The sequence below is a fragment of the Zalophus californianus genome, chromosome 5 (genome assembly GCF_009762305.2).
Source record: "Zalophus californianus isolate mZalCal1 chromosome 5, mZalCal1.pri.v2, whole genome shotgun sequence".
Lineage (NCBI taxonomy): Eukaryota > Metazoa > Chordata > Mammalia > Carnivora > Otariidae > Zalophus > Zalophus californianus.
In genome coordinates, this window is record NC_045599.1 from 83,589,589 (window position 1) to 83,608,822 (window position 19,234).

The 19,234-nt window shown below is 41.9% G+C and overlaps 1 protein-coding gene across 3 annotated transcripts in view; it reads right to left on the bottom strand.

The window, feature by feature from the left end:
• Positions 1–342: 342 nt before the first annotated feature.
• EFNA5 (ephrin A5) overlaps positions 343–19,234 on the bottom strand; it is a 271,889-nt gene continuing 252,997 nt past the window's right edge. For 2 of the 3 annotated variants that reach the window (XM_027606168.2, XM_027606167.2), the window contains 3 exons: positions 10,618–10,683; positions 10,142–10,222; positions 343–4,883 (listed from right to left, as the gene is read on the bottom strand). In XM_027606168.2, the coding sequence (XP_027461969.1) occupies positions 4,762–4,883; positions 10,142–10,222; positions 10,618–10,683 (269 nt within the window). In that variant the 3' untranslated portion in view covers positions 343–4,761. The remainder of the gene's footprint in view (positions 4,884–10,141; positions 10,223–10,617; positions 10,684–19,234) is intronic. The other variant, XM_027606169.2, reaches the window with a different exon arrangement.

Here is a 19,234-nt window from a genome sequence, read left to right on the forward strand (position 1 = left end):
TTTGTCTTGATGGGGTGAAAAACTACAGAGGGAAAGAACATAATTTTGAACGTAACTCTTGAATTTAAGCAGTTTTAGGATGCAGGGCTTGCCATAGTGCCTATTTTAAGGCTCAAATACAAAGACAAGCCTTGAATTTCACCATTTTCTCATCAGAATAACTGGAATGTGCCTAGATACTGGGCCATTTTCTAACCCTGCATTCTTTGAGTTTGTCTCAGGCCTTCTCTTGTACGTAACGTATTCTCTATCCACAAAGATTTGGAAAAATCAGCAGAGTATAAGTAGCCCCTGAAATAAAGGCGTCATTCAAGGAACAAAGAAGTAGAAGGAGGGCTCCAATTAAAATGATGAAAATCTTTAATTTTTATTTAGGTATACTTGTACGGACACGTGTATATACAAATACAGATTGTATGGGTTGGTTTGTGTGTGGGTTCTTTTTTTTTTACATTTTTTTTTTTTTTACGTTTATATAAGTCAGCATTTCAAAACAGCACTCGATGAGTAAGTGCAAAGGAACTGCAAAGCAGGGCAGTACAAGCACAGGACCACAGGGAGCTGGACTTCACACCCAGACGCACACACAATGAGTGGCTTCAATGGGGTGTCAAGAGTAAGCATGGAAAGCGGATTTTGACTTATGGGTAACCTCCAACATGCCAGCATCTATTAAACTGTACAGACAATGGGAGCAAGCCCATCGTAGGGAGATTTGTCTCACATCCGAGCAGCTCTTGGGCAAATGCATGGGAAGAACTCAGTGATGCCAAACCAGAGACAGACCTGCCCATTCACGGTTCTGAAGGAAAATAAAACGTGGGAGGAAGGCAAGACAAAAAAATAAAATAAACGTAAGAAATCAAAGGGGGGTGGTGGTAGGCAAACGGGGGTGTTGGTGGAGGTGGTTTTCAAAAGAAAAACGACTGACCACAGCTCTGAGAGCAATGAATGGAGGGGAGTTTAAATGGTTTAATTAATTTTGGGTAAACTACTAAAAATGGCTGCTGCCGTTACTAAGGCACCAGAGAAAAACAAAGTCCCTGAAAATCCACAGGTACTGTACGACTCTTCCTTTCACAATGGCAGAGGGAAACAGCCCCCATTTAACCTTCCTAAATGGACTGGCTTGAAACCTTTCCCATGCTTGGGCCGCGTGTGATACTGGCAACCCTTCCTGAGGAAAAAATGAAACTGTCTATGAAAACCACCACAAACAGAAAAACCAAACCGAAGTACAGAACTCTGTTATCAAATTCCCTAAACCTTTTTAAACCAACATGCCCGGGGGGAGAAAAAACACCACAGGGCTCCAACATCAGACCTTGAAAACATTGAGGATAAAATATGGATCAAAAAAGTCATGTTGTTCCAGGTCCCAAGATGGTGGAGTCTTAAGACTGGGAGGGCGATGACCACACGTGAGTCCTGTATGAAGCAGTGTCTTAGCCATTTGTGACTCTTCTCAGCTACGTATACAGTGGATGTTTCAAAGCCTCAATGCATGTTTTGTATCCTGAAAGACTATTGTTCTCACTTACAAAAGACATAAGAATCAAATTAATACTTTATTATCAAACACTATATACAACAGAGGTCGCTAATAATACAGAATTTAAAGAACGCATTTTTTTTTTCTTTTTAACGTTTTACTTTTCTTTCCTCTGCCACCCAAGAAAGTACAGTACAAAACAATAGTCTAAACTAACACGAACTGTTACCTGGTCTATTAAAGGATACACGGTATCCACTAAACAGACAGATCCTTATTTCCCTGCTTCATGTTGCAAAGCCCTTGGCAACCAGGGGCAAAGGTCGCTGGGGTTTGACTTACTGGGGCTGAGAGGCAGCTAAGGCTGCCCTTCAGACTTTTGAGTTTTCTTTTTTTAATTAAAAGCTGCTACAAAATTGCATCGACATCCTCCTAAGCCCCTGGAGGGTTGTAACACCACCATAAAAGGCCACCAGCACTTTCTGGACAAGATGAAAACTCTCTGATACCAATCATTGTCTTGGAAACTCCGTGGCAAGCATTACCTACAATTCCATCACTTAACGGTAGAGAAGCACACTGTCTACTGGTGTGGATAGTCTTGCCTTTTTTTTTTTCCCCCAAACTTAATTTGTAGTGGCATAATGAAGTAAAGGGGTCTAATTTCACTGTGAAAAATGAAAGACAGTGGCAGAGAGGGCCATGAGTAATTATTTTATCATTTGTTAGAGACGAATGCTAGCAAAACCACAGAAGTCACCATTTCTAAAATGAAATTAGCACTGCTAATGTAGTTATGACTAACGGGAATCTTTACAGGATCATTTGATTTCCTCGTGGTTATAGAACATGCAGTATTATTTTGGTTCTGACTATTGATCCATTTTAGCAGGTGTCCTCCCCCCACCCCCACTCAAATCCCACTGGGCCAACAAGCCTGTAACTATTAATAAAAAGAGGTATTACTGGATATTACTGAGAGTACTGAGCACATAAAGAGTTAAAGGAAAAAAGAACCCAATGCTGTGAACTTCTGTTCCAGTGAAATGGTGGCTGCCTTCTGTGACAAGACTTGGTCACTCCAGAGGAGTTCCTGACGTCTGCGGAAGCAGCGCTGGTTGTGTCTGTGAGGCTGGCAACCCCACCCCCGGGGCTCCAAGTGCAAAGAGACCCAGCAGTAACGTCCACTCCAAGTGGATCAGGTAAGCCCAGATTACATGCCAACATGTGTACAACTCTCCAGGGTGCAAGTGCCTTTACAGCTGCCTTTCATTCACACATTTTTCTAATTCAGAACTACTCACAATTCGTAGCAAATTCCCATTCATGAAGTCTGTCCATAATATGACCCCTCTCTTTTTTTCATATAGACATTTTAAAAAAACAAATATACCTATTTTTAAAAAGCCTTATTTTGCTGGAATGCTTCCAATTTTCCACATGTTACATGATCATTGCATTTATTTTTTGCTCTGTTCTGGAAAGGCATGGTTCCTACTGACACGTCGTGCAATATAAAAAGGCTAGATTTCTTTTCCATTGGTCTGATACTTTTCCCTGTCTAGGCTTTTGGAGTTCAAAGTAGGTGACAGCCTCCCCAGTAGTAACCCCCAAGGCTTGTATTTCCTGGTAATCAACTGGAAATGGCCCTTGTTGGCCATGCTAAGGTTCCTCAAACAGGGTCGTCTTGCGTTTATTCTCCTTCTGCCCCACCCCCACAATGAAACAAGATAGCCCCCTATATTTCTAAATGTATCAAGGGATACCACTTTTTTTCTCACAAGTTTAAATAGGACAAGCATATATACTCACTCTCAGCATAAAGTATATCTAAATAATGTATTTTCTATTCTAGCGGATTTTTAAAAAAATATTTTGTTAAAGTCTTTGGGACTCCATCTTGTTTATCTCCCACAGATAAACACATGTTCCCCCTACGCTTCAGGCTGTGTCAGAAAGGGAAAGAATATAAAATCAACACTTGAATTTTTTATTCCAAACTTTGGAATTTTTATTCCAAATTTCCCTTTAGCCCTCCCAAGTAGTGCTGACTGACTCTCCTGGTGACAGGGGTGTGTGTCCGAGCCCCTGTAGTTGTGGAGTGTGGAGCAAAACGTGGGTACTAGGGTGGGAGTCGGGGAAAGGCCACAGCACACTGGCGCTCCAGCAAAGCCAAATCACATCTCCTCTGGCCACTGACCTCCTTTCCTTGGTACATATTGTCCCCCAGAGGAGCATCCAGAGCTATTCCATTATACACTCATCAACCCTGGCTTGTCAGCCTTGGGGAAGGTCACTTTATTCATAAAAATGCCTCTTTGAGTTTCTTTTAAAAAAAAAATTATTGTAGCACCATGGTGATCTGTATTCCAAGGGGAAAAAAAAATCTGGTGTGCATTGCCCAGTCACCAAAAAAATTAGAGGCACTCACACGTACACACCCCCACCAAACCTAGTTTTCTCTGTTTTCAGCCTTGCTCTGTGCTAGCTAGCATTCCTGCACCCGACCTGCTTTCTAGAAAAAAAGGCTTCTTTCATGGAGCACAAGTTTTGCTGTCAAGAGTGCTTTAAGACAGTCATCGTAAAAAATAACTCCAAAAAAACAAAAGCAAAAAAAAAACAAAAAAAACCCCAAAAAACAAACAAAAAAAACCCCAAAAAACAAACAAAAAAAACCAGTGTCTCAACCTTTTGGAAGCCTGTTGATTTATGTACTCCTAGAGGAAAGGGTGTAATATTATATCTATCCTTACTACCTCCCCTCTGGACTTGACATGGTGACATGATGCCCTACACGATCATCTTACAGTCCTGAATGAGAAGGCATAAATATTGTATGGGAGAGGAAAACCCCGCTGGGCCTTGCCATCACTAGCTGCATCTGCCACCGTTCTTCCTTGTCCATAGACTGCTGTCACAGTATGCTAACGGAGGTGGGCTCTTAGAGGAGAATGCACAGGCGCTGACGACCACTGGTGTCACTATGACAATTGGGCATTTTCATCTGGAGTCCATTTAATTTGGAAGGGATGAGAGAAGGCAAGGGCAAGGGCTGGGGGCGGGGGAATAGGGCAGGGGAGCAGCAACTACTTTAGCCCCTCTTGGCCCCAAGTTGTTGCTTAGAATTCAGGCTGAAAGAAAGAAAACAAAAAATCTGACATCTGCCAAAAAACCAGTAACAAGTCCCTTCTTAGGATGAGCAGTTAGGTGGATCTCTGGTGTTCCAAGACCCTGATGCTTTCTGTGACAGGTGACGGGAGGAGACTGTGCTATAACGTCAAAAGCATCGCCAGGAGGAACAGTAGGATTGCCAAAAGGCGGCTGGGTATCCTTGGTGTTTGTGCCGCGTTCTCACCGCGGGATGGCTCGGCTGACTCATGTACGGTGTCATCTGTTCAAATAGAAAGCACACATTCCAATGAGATTTCACATCCTTAATAACTCTCGCAGCAGCCTGCTGTTAACAGACCTCGCCACCCTCTGCAAAGTAGGGTAATGAACCTTGTGCCACCATTGACTTTCATGTCTGCATAATCACTCATTATTTACAGCAAACAAAGGAGAAGCAGAGAAAATTGGACCTTTTCAGCAATATTATTACATTCCTTAAAAACTGAGGGGAAAAATTGTACACAGACTGTATGTAACCTTTGGTATGTGTTTACGACTTTGATTTGCTAGCAAACACACCTTGCATAAAGCCGAGATGTCCGAAGGTCCCTTTTCAACCCAAGATGCCATGGAGAAGCAAGTGACATGTTGGTGGGGGTGTGTGTGTGTGTTTGTGTGTGTGTAGTTACATTGGCATGTTAGTGGTTGATCAGAATGGGGCTGCCCCTTTTCCTCTTTGCACCTGTTTCATGGGATTAGTGCTGAATGTTTGGTGGTTGGTTACCTACATGAATTTTCAACTAAGAAAAATTAAAGGCCAAAACCGCATTTTATTTATTTATTTATTTTTGCCAGAACGGCATTTTCAATTAACTATATGTAATGCCCACTAGACCTCAGTAAGTGGTGCCCACTAGTTTGCCTACAATTGGGAATCAATGATGGTGCTATTTCCATTACAAACCCTGTATCTCCAGGATTAAATTACTTGAACTTGACTATTTTTATTTTTATCAGGCTGAAGCTTGGCACATCAATTATCGGCGTGGATGCAAATTTTCCTCTAAATAAAATGGATTAAGGGAGGTAAGCTTCTTTTATTTAGCTAAAAAGTGTTCTACCAGGCTGCCTCTGACTTTGGATAGCCTTCCTGATCTGCATGATTAACAGGCTTAACTTTGAAACAGGAACTCTGCAGCAATTAGTACCCAAAGATAGATGGGAGGCTTGCCTATGAGCCATGCTTTGCTCCAGTGTTGCCTGTCTTCTTCCTTCCTCCTGGCTTAACTTGTGCTTTCAGACTACATGTTCTCTGAACCACATGTTCTTGGGGCCCAGGGTGGGGTTCAGTGGTAGATTTTTATTTCAGCATCAGGGGACCTTCCTGTAAAAACTCAGGAGACTGTCATCTTATATTCACTCACCGGTCAATCAGACAGTGGAGACAAGTGAGACTCTAGTGAGGTTTCTCAATTTTGTAGACCTCAAAGGATAATCCCTAAGTATTCCTGCATGACCCACTTAGAACCCCTTAAAGGACTGTTGAGTTCAAACTCATTTATATCTTCACACCACACGTCACAATAAGGATGCTTTCTTTTTCACTACGTATTGTCACACTCCCCTATCCTTTGTCCGAAAGTGGCCACTTTGTCGGCACACAGGCTGGCCCCTGCTTTGAATATGCGCAGGTAGACTATCTCTGTTCATCACATCCCTCCCCAGTATGAGCTGAGCAATCTATCTGCTCTGTGTTAAGGCTTCTGCCCTGGAATGCTCTTCGCCTGTCCTCCTGTAGAAGCTGCTGCATTCCTGTGTCTGATTTGCTCCCGTCGCCTGGACCTGAGCAAACCTGTGTGGGGTGGCGACTGGCTTAACAGACTAGAGAGAAGGTTAGGGAGCAAGAATGCAAAGTTAAAGGGATGCAGAGGAAAAACTATAAAGCCCCCCACCCCCCATGGTGCCAACTACTTGTGGTCGCTTCTCTCTGTTCTTCTTCAGCCTGGCAAATGTATTCGATCTGGAGGTAACAGGAATTACACATAAATGTCCTGAATAGCCCTGAAATTAAAATCCAGATCACCTTAAGAGCATCAATATGTTGTCAATCAGAATAATAGAGTGCTTCGGGTTTAATTTGTAAAAACCATAAACCCTGAGGCTTCCAGATTTCATTTTGAAATATCATTTATATTTATACACCTGAAATTACATCAGCTCTTGGGTTCTTCTCCATCTTATTTTTACTACCAAATTACCCAGTACTCTTCCTTGTAAAGTCTGGATGTGTACTGATAAAAGTTATTCCGGTCCTAAGTAGGTACTCAGTGTGAACTGGAGGGAGAGATGCCCTCCCTGTCCTTCCAGGATGCTCAGCAAGGGCTAACCATTGCTCCAGGCAGCACAAGACAGGGTGAATGACCTTGCGGGACACAGAGAGGAGGAAAGCTTTTGTTTTTCATACAAGTGAAGCATGAGGTTACGTGTACTTTTCAGCCTTCTAATTATGGATGATTTTTGAGAGTAACCCTCTTCTAAGCAACCAGCCAGTAAGTGTCATTTTACCCTCAAAGGGGGAAATCTGTCCCGCTAGGGCCACACAGTTCTTCTTGCTCTCTGTAACATGCTGGTCCTAGCTCGGGATTCTACAAAGCATCCTTCGATTCTAACAGGGCCTCAGTGTTGGAAGATTCTACAGCCCCTGAGAAGCAAAATGAGAAACTAGTTGTCATTTGGGTAAATCTGAGCAATTTCAGAATCCTAAGGAAGAATTCATAAGCAAAATCTCGCCCACTGGAAATTATATCTAACCATCAGAGTTCCTAAGACTCATGATGGTAAATGTGGCTTGAAGGAAGAAAATATTCCTCCTCAGAAACCAAGTCAAGTCTTGCCTCCTGCCTCCAGGATTCCACAGTCTGAGGGTTTCAATGGTTAATTGAGAGAACACTAGCAATAATCTGGAGCATATTCTGTGGCATATGTCTGCCCTGAGATCATCCTGTATCCCTGATGATAGGAAAATGGCAGGCAGAGTGTGCAAGCAAACAAGACAAATACATTCCAAAGACAGGTGAGTTAGTACACATTGCCGAGAACATGCAGTGGAATCCTTTCAGGCTTTCCGGATTTTTAAAGTCTAGGTCTATACTCCACTGTCCACCACAGCGGTGGGTGTAAAGCCACACGTCTGACTGAATTTTGTGAGGAATAGGACAAAGTACTCGAATTTATTATTGCATTCCTACAGCCAGGGATGGTAGCTCAACCTCGTGTTACTTTTTTAGCGAAGATGCTCACAAGAAAGCCCTTAAATCCAGTCTTGACTGACTGGAGGAGCTTTTCCTGCCTGTGCACCTGCATTTCCACTCCCCCCCCCACCCCCCACACACCACATTCTAGCAGACTTCTGCAAACTTCCATCAGTTCTATGGGCATAGGTTTGGGAGCCATCAAGGATTTTAAATGCTCAGGGAAAAAGAGCCTATTTCCCAAAGACAGTGACATATGCTCACGTATGAATGCATCTTAATATCTTGCATTTTATCATTAGTTGAATTCAAAGGAAAATTATTCCTAGGGTCAGAATAGTCCTCAGTGTAGCTCTTGATGACCAAGAAAAACATGCAATCTGTTGCTTCTAAACAGCCTCTTGCTTTCTTGATAGGCAATGGAATTTACCTGGAAAAAAGATTATTGGAAAGATACGCCTACATTCTACCACAGCCTGCATCAAAAAATCGTAATTCAGGGTATTCAGGATATAGTTTACAACACGCCTAACTCTGTCCGTCATTCTACACATGAATTATTAACATTTCCAATAGAGTAAAGTTCTCTTTATGAAGATCTACGTGTCTACTAATGGTAAGAGAATCCTCCTTTTCTACTCATGTTGGAATGGGAGTCAAGAAATTTGAATATTAAACCTGGATCAGTCTCTTACTAGGGATGAGGCCTGGGCAAGTCTCAATTATCAAGGGGCAAGTGTAGACTCTGTGGTCCTTAGAAGAGAGCTCATCTAACTCAAAGATCCTAAGATGGACCAAGTCTTCAAGCTTTGGAAGGAGTCTGGTACTTTGAAAAGCCCCAGTAATGCTTCCAGATTTCCAGGACTCAAAATATCTCCATCTCAGCACTCATTCCTTGCAACTTTCTAAAGCAGCTAACTGATCCCTGGGGAGTCAAGAAGGCCTCTCAGAGCTTTATTGTACACACCTCCCATTTGTGCTGGGGTAAGATGCCTGCCTTAGAAAAACAAGAATGCTTGGGGAAAAAAAACCTAACTCTTTCTGTCAGTTACAACGTGAAAGCTATTGTTATGTCCTGAGGCACCACATTTACTCGGGGTAAGTTTCCCTAAGGCTCCCTGGTTGTGTCCTAGTTAACAATACTCAAAAGTTAAAGTGGACTTCACAACCCTTTAATTTCTAGGGCCATAAAAAAGAGAAGTGCTGCTACAAATAGATGAAAAAAAAAATCTGTTCACATAAGGTGTTGGGGGGTGGGGCTCACATCTTTCTGTGAAGAAGAAATCATTTTAATTCCACTAAACTTTGAGATGGATGCGGGAGTTGGGTAAGGAAACCAGTCAAGATCTCAAGCAGGTAGGGCAAAGAGAGGAAACCACAGGAAGGTAGGTATACAGGGGCATCAAGGCACGGTCCTCAGTGCACAGTAGATAGAGAGCTCCTATCCTAGTGTCTAGTTGAAATTCTAACCAAATGGATAGTATAGGGCCACTTCACCCATAGTACACTACAGTGTAAATGTTTCAATGAGTGCTTGTGTGGGTTTTAGGTTTCTTCAGTGACAGGAAAGTTTGGGTGTGTGGAACGTAGCAGTAGAAAAAAAAAAAATTCTCCTTAATACTTATTTTGCCTCAGCAGTCAAGGATAACATTTGGTTGGACAGACTACTGATTCATTTGTGTGAGTAACGAGTGTGTGAATTTGTGGTGTTAGGTAACATGATTCTACTTCTCCAGACCAACTGCTATTGATATCAATAGCACAAATAATATCTGAGATGTAATAAAGGTCTTTAGATCAGTTCAATGATGCATGTGAATTGCCAGAGAAAAATACGTTGAGTTAGCTGCTATTTTGTGCAATAGTCTTAATTACTTTTATCTATAGATTTGGATATAATATACAAAAAATTTTAAAACATATACAATAGAATTTTTTTTCTGTCTTCTATGAAAACAGAGCCATTAATATTCACAGTGATTCACCAGCATGCTCAGAGGATATGGTAAAAAGTAGTGAGATTTTAGCATTCTGATGGGGCTTCTATATTAGGATAATGCATTATATCAAACCCATGTCCAAAAAAGAAAGGTCATATTTTATCTAACATGCATTAGACAAAGATACTGGAGGAATGAGGTAGAATATAAGTAATATTAGCATCGCTAGCAATGAGCAAAAGCAGAGCAACTATAACATGCAAACATGCTGAGAAGAAAGGAAAAAAAGTACGGAAGCACCAGAGAGAGATGCATTTGTTAAAAGAGGAGTCTCTAAGCATACTAACCTGCTGGTTCTAATGAATTTTCTACTTTGTCGTTAACATCGAAAACACGATCATGAACACCTATAGTTTTCATACAGCTATCTATAACAAAAATAGAGATAACAGCCAAATATGTTAGTGAAGACACCCTTAAACTCCCATTTCTTTTTTTTCTTTCTCTCTATTGTCTCCTTTAATTTATGTAGATTGTTTTACAATCAATGGCATCTATCCAAATGCCAATATTGTTCCCATTTGCTGTGCACGTACAACAGTCTAAGAAACAACAAGTTAGCAACTGCTGTGTACTTCAAAATAAAAGCATCATGAAGAATGATGAGAAAAAATATGATGAAAACTAAAACATGGATGCTGATATACAAAACAGGTACCACACAAGATTTAACAGTAAAAAAAGTTGTACCGCGGTGAACCAGACCACACGATGAAGCATGCGCGGTGAAGCCACCCTCTGAAGCTCATTCTAGTCAACTTACTTGTTGGTCTCACAAAGACTTTGAGCTTTAGACAGGACCTTCTGCCATTATCTGGGATTGCAGAGGCTGTGGATGAGACAAAAAGAGAAAGAAAGGAGAGAGCAACAACTGATTATTCTTCATTTTCAAATGCAAATGCTCTACAAGACATTCTCTCATGAAGAACAGGAGCATACTCTAATTTTTCCCAGAAGTTAAAAACACTTTTCAGATTGATAAAGACTGCTATAAAGGGCTACTTTCCTGTCCCTGGCTTTTCTTTTCAGTAAAGATTCATGCAAGAATGTTGGTATAATCTACAGAAAAATACTTGGGATTTTTATTTCAAAGGCTCTTCCATTTAACTTGATCTGTTATCAATTTTCTCGAAAATAAGAAGATAATGCTTGAGCCCTCCGGCTGGCAGTCAGAAACCCACTCCCCGTCTCCTGCAGGAAAAGGGGCCCAAGGTGAAAGTGCTGGCAAAAACCAGTAACAAATAGTTACAAGGCCAACTTAAACATGACCTATTTTTGCTGGGGAAAGCAAAGCTTTGTCTGTCCTGAAAGCCTGTCTGTCAGTGCTTTGCAGGTAATTCAATTAGAGGTTTTACTCAGAACTTGGCTCTGCATTCTATAGGACTAGACTGAGCCCAGCAACTTCCATCATGCTATATTACAAGTACAATATGCTATTGAGAAAGCACTACGGTACAATGGTACATTTATTTTTAAAAAAAATTGCCACAGAGAAGGATGGAAGTAATAAAGTGGGCTTACCAAAACATAACATGTTTCAAGGTATAATTCGAGGAAGAAACTTTCTTCTCCTCTTCAAGATAATAAGACTGTAAACTTTCTCTGCTCTGGAAAGATTATCTCCCCTCAGTACACATAGCATAATGTCAAAGGGATTTCCATGGGCGGTAAGACCCTTAACGATCTCATCCGTTTACTAAAGGCATTCTAGAGAGGGCAAAAATGATAAAAGGAGTGCTGCATACTTTCCTCCCTGTTTGCCTCAAGTGGTTTCTTCAGAAAATGCAGATGACAACAAAAACTCACATGGCTTACAGTGAGTTTGGAGAGACACCTTCAGTGACAAAGATAGGACCTGAGTTTGGTACGCTTTCGCTCTCCTTTAGTTTTATCTTTTACTTATTCCTCATGGGAGCCCAGACAATGAAAATGCTTATTTCTTAGGTGAGGGGCTTCGAGATGCAAACTCCAAACTAATTTTACACGAATCTCCTCCGGTAACTCCAGGATCCCTGTGCTGGGAAATTTATAAATTCACCACCTAAAAGATATCAAGCTGTAAAGGACCCCTAGTGTCGCTATTCAACACCTGTTGAAACCTCAATTCTAAGACTAAAGTACACAGAAAAGAGGTTTTTGCCCCTCCCTCTCGCCCCTCTGACAAGCAGTTAAGAAGTGCTAACAGCTGGCTTTGCTGTAGGCTTTCATTAAATCAAAGTCGGAAAAACTCCCTCTACTGACATTTACAGTAACTAGTGTGTTATTTAGGGCACAATATTTGCACTCTGTGGTTGGATCCAGGAAATGGTGTCCTTCCTGTGGACCCCGACTGCAAATGTGCATGTCACAAACACAGTACACATAGGTGACTCCAATTCATTAGGAAAACCACGGCTCTTGAGATAGTTTGTCTCCTTATTCACAAGAGGTGGTGTGAAAAAGTGACACATGGATATTTACATGCCAGTCTGTGGATTTTTGAGCTGAGATGAACTCCCTAGGAGCCTGAGCCTCAAGCGTGAACTTGATTAGCCCCATGCAAGAACGGACTGTACCAAAGACACCACAAGATACAATAGGCTCATGGCCGCATCAAGTCGGGGTACTTCTTGGGAATTTGTACGGGTCTTTCAGATTTATATGTAGCAGAAATCCTGTAAGCCCAGGACATAAAAATCAGTGTAGGGTGCACTGGAATAACCGAACAGCAACAAATGATAAGCTCTCTTTAGGAAAAACTTCAGAGATTTCCCTCACCAGCTCTGAGAGATGGACAGTTAGCCTTAGCTCCAGGCTGAGTTACAGTCTTCTGTAAATTAAGATCATAAAATATAAACATACATAAAAATATAATGTACCTAAATAAAAGCCTCTCTTGCCTATCTCACTTCTCCATGACTTCTTCCTCTCCTATCACCAGAAAAGCTGTAACTAATCCTTAGAAAAACTCATGAACAAAGAATAAAAACACATAATGTGAGTACACAATGCAGGTGACATTAAATCAGTTAACTCCACAACCTCTGGGCTGAGCTCATGAAATCAATTCTTAACCCCTACAGCTAACCTGAGAGGGTAGGCCAGGCCAGGGCAGTATAACTTGGGCTCCTCATTTACCATACCGAGAAACAAAAATCAAACCACAAAGCATAAAAAGTTTTTATGCAAGATTTTAAAAAGTTAAGAGTCTGGCTTTATTCCACGTTATGTTACAGGTTTCTTAACCCCAGGCCCCCGGGATGACAAATGTAGGATGCCTTTGTACAATGAACAAAACACTTAGGATTATTAATTAGTAATATTTGAAGATCTAAGGTAATCTTAAAAGTGCTTTACCAGTCACAAGTAAACAAAAAGCAGTGGACCGAGCATTAGGAGCAGCAAATAACAGAGGAATTGAAAAAATAACAGTCCCACAGGTTACAAAGAAAATCCTCCCAGGATCAATTAAGAGCTGCAGATGGACACAAGGGAGTAGAAAACTGAAAATTGCCTGGCTTGTCTCAGGAGTATAGGTAATATCCCTATAATTCTAGAGCCACACCAGTTTATAATGACCCACACTATCTTAGTTAAAACAAATTTTATTACTTGTTATGCTACTTTCCTTAGAAAATTAACAGGGAAGATTTGAAAACTGATCATAATTACTAATCGCTTCACCCATCTGTTCAAGAGCTTTACAATTCCTACTATGCTCAGCTTCTCTGTTAGTTACCAGGGGTACAAAGGTGTGTCAGACACACGGTTCCTGTCCTTGGGCTGTGCTTACTCCAGCTGGGAGCATGAATGTGAGCCACATGAGGGATCGCTGCCGTAACTGAGGTCTGCATGGACTTAGCTTGGTCCGGGAGGGGGAGGATGTCCCAGACATGTCTATCAGAGGGAATTTTATCGAGGCTTCAGAGCCTGCAGAAGCCAATCAATAGGAACTGGGACAAAAGAATTCAAACATTTCCTCCCTAAGTTCCCACACTGGAGCTTCAGCAACCAAAAGGAAGTATTAACCTGCAACAGGTGAAGAAAACCTAGACTTGAACTCTTCCCATAAACCTGCATGGATTTTCTAACAGAATTTGTCAAATTGAAATGTGAAATGCAACTCCTGTCTTAACCATTTGTCTCATAATCCAAATCCATAACCCTTTATACAGTTTACTGCTGAAAATGTACATTTGGAGTCCAGAAGCTGGGAGTAGGGGCACGGGACCATTAACACAAGTACAACCTCCCATTCCGTGATCTTAATAGCAACTTTATAAATCCAACCACAGGGTCCCTTCCCCCTAATGATCCACAAAGTACCAATCAAAACCTCCCAACACATAATGAAATATAATCTGAGGGCCCTCTGGTCTCTGTGTTTAGGGTATCATGCTAATAAAGCCATGAAGGCTGCTTATCTTCACTCCGTTCCATGACCTCAGTCAGGCACCCTGACTCCAGCCATTCCTGAAAACCCCTTTCCTTGGTCTCCCGGGGTCAGGGAAGCTCAGCTCAGCACTTTTCAGCCAATTTGCTACATAAAGGGGACCACATTCCATGCCTCCCCAAATCACTACTTCCATAAGCTGTATTCAGCATTGTAAATATACACACTATTCACGTCACAGTTCATTCACTACAGGCTTATTAGTCGGACGTGGCAAGAATATGATGGCACCACGCTTTTGATAGGTAGCTTCTGACCTGGCTCCAGTTACCCTCACTTGAAAGTGGGCTGGACCTAGTATTTTGCATTCCAATAAGTAGAATACAGCCAGTGTGACAAGATGTCATTTCTGGAATTCTGTTGCAAAAGACTGGGACTTCTTTCTTGCTAGTGCTCGCTCTCCTGCTGTCTCTCTCTCTCTCTCTCTCTCGCTCATGAAGCAAGGTGCTGCAGTGTGAGAGTCTCAACCCAGAGGGCCGGTGGCAAGGAACTGAGGGAAACTTCCAGCCAAGAATGCTCAAGGACCTGAACTGGCTAACAATCTGGTGTGAGTGAACTAGAAAGTGAATGCTTAGCCTTTAAAGGACTGTCACCTCGTGGGAGACCCAGACCCAGAGGACTCAGCTGAACTACCCCTGGATCCCTGACCCACAGAAACTGTGAATGCTAAATGCCTTAGCCCCACATTTGGGGGTAATTTGTAATTCAACAGCTAAATGATACAATGCTGTATAAAAAACACCTCTGTGCCATCAAAGGCTTCCCATGGCCGACTTGAGGGAGACCTAAAGACTAAGGCACTGGGGCATACTCTCAGAAGGACCGCCAGGCCCTGGTTCCCACCGGGCCACTCCTTTCTTGTTCCGCCCCCATGTCTACAGAACTGGATAGCTTGCTAGCTTACTTTTCAAGCTACTGTTCTAAGTCCAGTTAAAATAGGCCTTGAAGAGAAGTAATTATAAACTGCTGTTGAAGAAATACTACAGGATGTATCTATTTGTTTTCACTCCAGCACTTAAAAACGGGTTTTCATTTTCCTTCCCAGGCCACTTTGTTTTTGCTAATGCAGCCAACCTGTGTGGCTCTGTGCAATTATCCCGATGTCTCACTTTAACTCCAAATTGCTGGGTGAACTTAAATGAGCTTTGATAGAAAATGTAAACTTAGATCCTAAGACAGAGAATGCCCTTCCTCAAACAGGAGAAACAGAATGTAAAGGGGAGCTTTAAAACACGTGAAATAAAAGGACTGTAATAAGTTAAAGCTTCTCTCCATGTCAAGAAGCTTGAATCAATTATCTTATACACAGGCTATTACATGAAATACAAATATTTTGAGATTTCAAGCAACTCAAAAATAGGCAAGGCAGCAAACGTCCTTCTTCACAAAGAACTAGAAGCTTAGCAGGTGGGGTTGACGCCCTTGTATTTTTTTTTCCTTCGTATTTTTAAGCCCAATACCATACCCGTTAGTCAACTTCAACATCTCTGTGAACCTTATTCATCCCCAAATCTTCATTCCAAAATCCAAAATCCTTCTCCTTTACAGTGTCCCCTGCCAGTCTAGTCTGGGTACCCCGAGAAGTTTTAAGAGTAGCCGGCCACTTTCTTCTCTTTAAAGAAATGAGTGTGTGGGAGCATTAAAAATGCAGTTTTCCATTATGTTTGCCACAGGCAATATTTCTCAATTTGTGCAAGTCAAAAGAAAAGATAGGCTATTAGTTGTTAGCAGAGCCTAGTCTTTTCTCTGTAGGTTTTCATGTAGTTTAACACACAACACAGATATATGCAAATTAGACAGGCGACGGCAGATTTAAGCATTAATATTCCTTTCACAATAAATGCTCAAGAAGTAAAGCCCGTTTCAAGAAACAATACTACTGAAAATGTCTTCTAGAACATAATCAAAATCCATTTTGTATATGTGGGTGGGGGGCGGGAAACAGAAGAAGTGGTAGGTATAGCATAGAGATTCACTCAAGCCATATGGGCTTCTTGGAAAATGGTTACCAGACCTACAGAAAAAAGTCTTAAACGTCAGGCCTCTTGTGAGGAAAGAATATCCCAGCCACAATTTGCAACTGGCTATCTGCCCTTTCTTAAAAAGCAGAGCAGCAAAACACCTAATTTTCATATCAAGAACAAAAGGACTAGTTAGGATGGAATACATTTCGCTGTCCTACCTTCTGAGATTTAAACTCACGTGTCTGAATAACCTGCTCTTGGGCCCAGGTTTCTTCTGTCCTAGGAGCAACTACAGGAGCTGGGTACAGATGCGCACACACTTCATCTTTCCCAGCCAGCCGTGTCTCAACACTTAAATCACTGGCACGTTAAGGTCAAAGCTGCAGATGCAATACTTGGAAAAGAGGTTACCCAGTAAAGGTAGGAGCCTTGAGGAAACTTAAAATATCATGTAAATATTAGATTCTTTGATTGGGCTCCGGGGATTTTCTTAAAAAACAAACAAACAAAAAAAAAAACAAACCTAGGAAAGGAAGAGGGGTGTTTCCCACTATATAATAAGCTTGTGTACTCCATGAGCTAAAACTTGGGTTTCAACACCAGGGAACTGTAACAGGGACAAATAATTAGAGTAAAGTTCAGGGAGAGGGAAGTAAAATTAGTTCCAGCTGTGCAGCCTCAGACAGAAGAGAAAAATAGGAGGTACCACCCTTCACACCCATTGCTCCCCCTCTGCCTGCTCTCCACCCCCTCAGGCAAAATTCTCACTGCAAATGCTAACTTAAGTATTATTTAAATTCCAGGAGCTAAGCCTCGGTAGATCAATTATGTTTTCTTAGCAACCTCAAATAAATGGCTGAGGACAAGTTTCTTTCCACTGATTTCTAGGAAAACAAATAGGACATTATCCTGCTTTTGTACACATTTATTTCAAGTGTGGGCAAACTCTTACTTGCCTTTTAAAGCTCAGGGACAACAAACTTGTTCCTACTGCTTTATTCAAGAGGGTATGACTTGTCCCTTAGACCGTAAGGTCTATTAAGGCATGACCAAAAAATAACCTGAGTTTCAGAGAACGCTTTTATTTATTTTTTTAAGATTTTATTTATTTATTTGAGAGAGAGTGAGAGAGCCCAAGAGGGGGGGAGGGTCAGAGAGAGAAGCAGACTTCCTGCTGTGGGGAGCCCGAAGTGGGACTCGATCCCGGGACTCCAGGATCATGACCTGAGCCGAAGGCAGTCGCTTAACCAACTGAGCCACCCAGGCGCCCCTCAGAGAATGCTTTTAAAAGCATCCTCTATATGAGAAACATTTCTAATTCTTTTTAAGAAAAAATTATGTCAGCCTAAGTTAATCTCCTGCCATGATGTGACTGCAACAATCCAGTCCCCATAGGCACAGAAAAGCAAGATACTATTTAGATAGCATTTTAAGTGTTAACTATATTTCCTTGTGTTTAAGGTTAAGTTCCTTATTGGATATTTTACATTTCAAAAAAAACACGAACAGTTAGGACAAGTAAGCTTCCTGTTATAAACAGTGTTAAAACTATTTTCTGAGAGCTGGCCTTGCCTGAGGCCACACTATTGAAATGACTGACCCAGGTCATTGAGGTCAGGCCATTCTTTCTCTCTTGTTTGTGGTGATTTTGGTGAATTCTGCCTGCTGTACCAGGTAAGTATGATGCAGTATAATAAGTATAATGCAGATATGCAGAATGGTTCACTCACAAAACTCTTCTTTAGCTAGAAGCCACATAATAAAGGTAATAAAAAAAAAAACAAAACTCAGACAAAAGGTAGAATTCTTAGAATCCCAGAGAGGAGCTATTTATACTATTCCTTCTCCACAAGCTCCTTGTGCCACCTCTGTGGTCTGTTATTGGGGTTTCTGTTAACTGGTAAGCAATGAAAGCAACAAATCCCATTACTCATTTATACAGTATTAACAGCAACAGTGTTGTTATCCTATAGCACTAAACGTAGCAAGACAGTAAATTACTAATAAATCAAGTTAATACAATTCACAGGAAGCTCCTGGATACAAGCTATTATTTCTCTGAAGCTTTCATAACCACTATCATCCTTACCTTCCCTGGTGAGGGGCCTGAGAAGGGACAAGATTTAGTGGTTGGAGTACATGCATAATGATGATCTGAATTTTCTCCCTGGTTCACCTACTCTGCTGTCTGTGGTGCCTTTCAGCCAGCTGCTAAACCTACCTGGGCCTCTCTTTCCCTGTGAAAAAAAAAATGAAGTCTGACCTACTTTAGAGGGGCAGTAGACTGTCATATTGCACTTGGAAACTCAGGTGACAGATCCCCTTAGATCTAGAAGATCAGTTCACTCGTCTACACACTGACAGCATGAGTGCCGCCCCGCTCCCTCTGCTCCAGGATTTCCCTTAGCAAGCCGACCCCAGTTCTGAGCACACATTTACAGAAAGGGGAGGAACCAGGTTATGGATAGTGGTGATCAAGTTCTTCATCATAAGGACACCCAGGGGGACAAGTGTGACCTTTTATTTGTAGCCTAAATGAGGAAAACTGCATTCTACCATAGCTCTGCAGCAGACGCTGGGGGGCGAAGGGGTTTTGTGTGAGGATGTGCACTTTGGCGGGGGTGAGAGTTCAGAGAATTAGAAAGGGCACTCACTGGATGACCTGTTCCTTTAGAAAATCATGCTAAGATTCTGTGAGTTCTCTTTTCAATCCACGTGGAGTGTGACGGTGCTATTACAGTAGAGGGCCGCCGACCGGAGATGAGGCCCTGCTGAACAGCGAGCAGGCTGGGCACAGAAGCGGGCGAAGCCTAGCGCTGACTGAGAGCAGCCCCGAGGAGAGGCCAGGCCCGCACCAGGCCAGGAGTAGTGTGTGGCTGCGAAGGGTGCCTGGGCCTGTCTTCAATATTCTTTTGCATCATATTTGGGTAAATATCTATTTACACATGTCAATGATTTGTCTTTCTTAGCCAGTAGGCCATGTT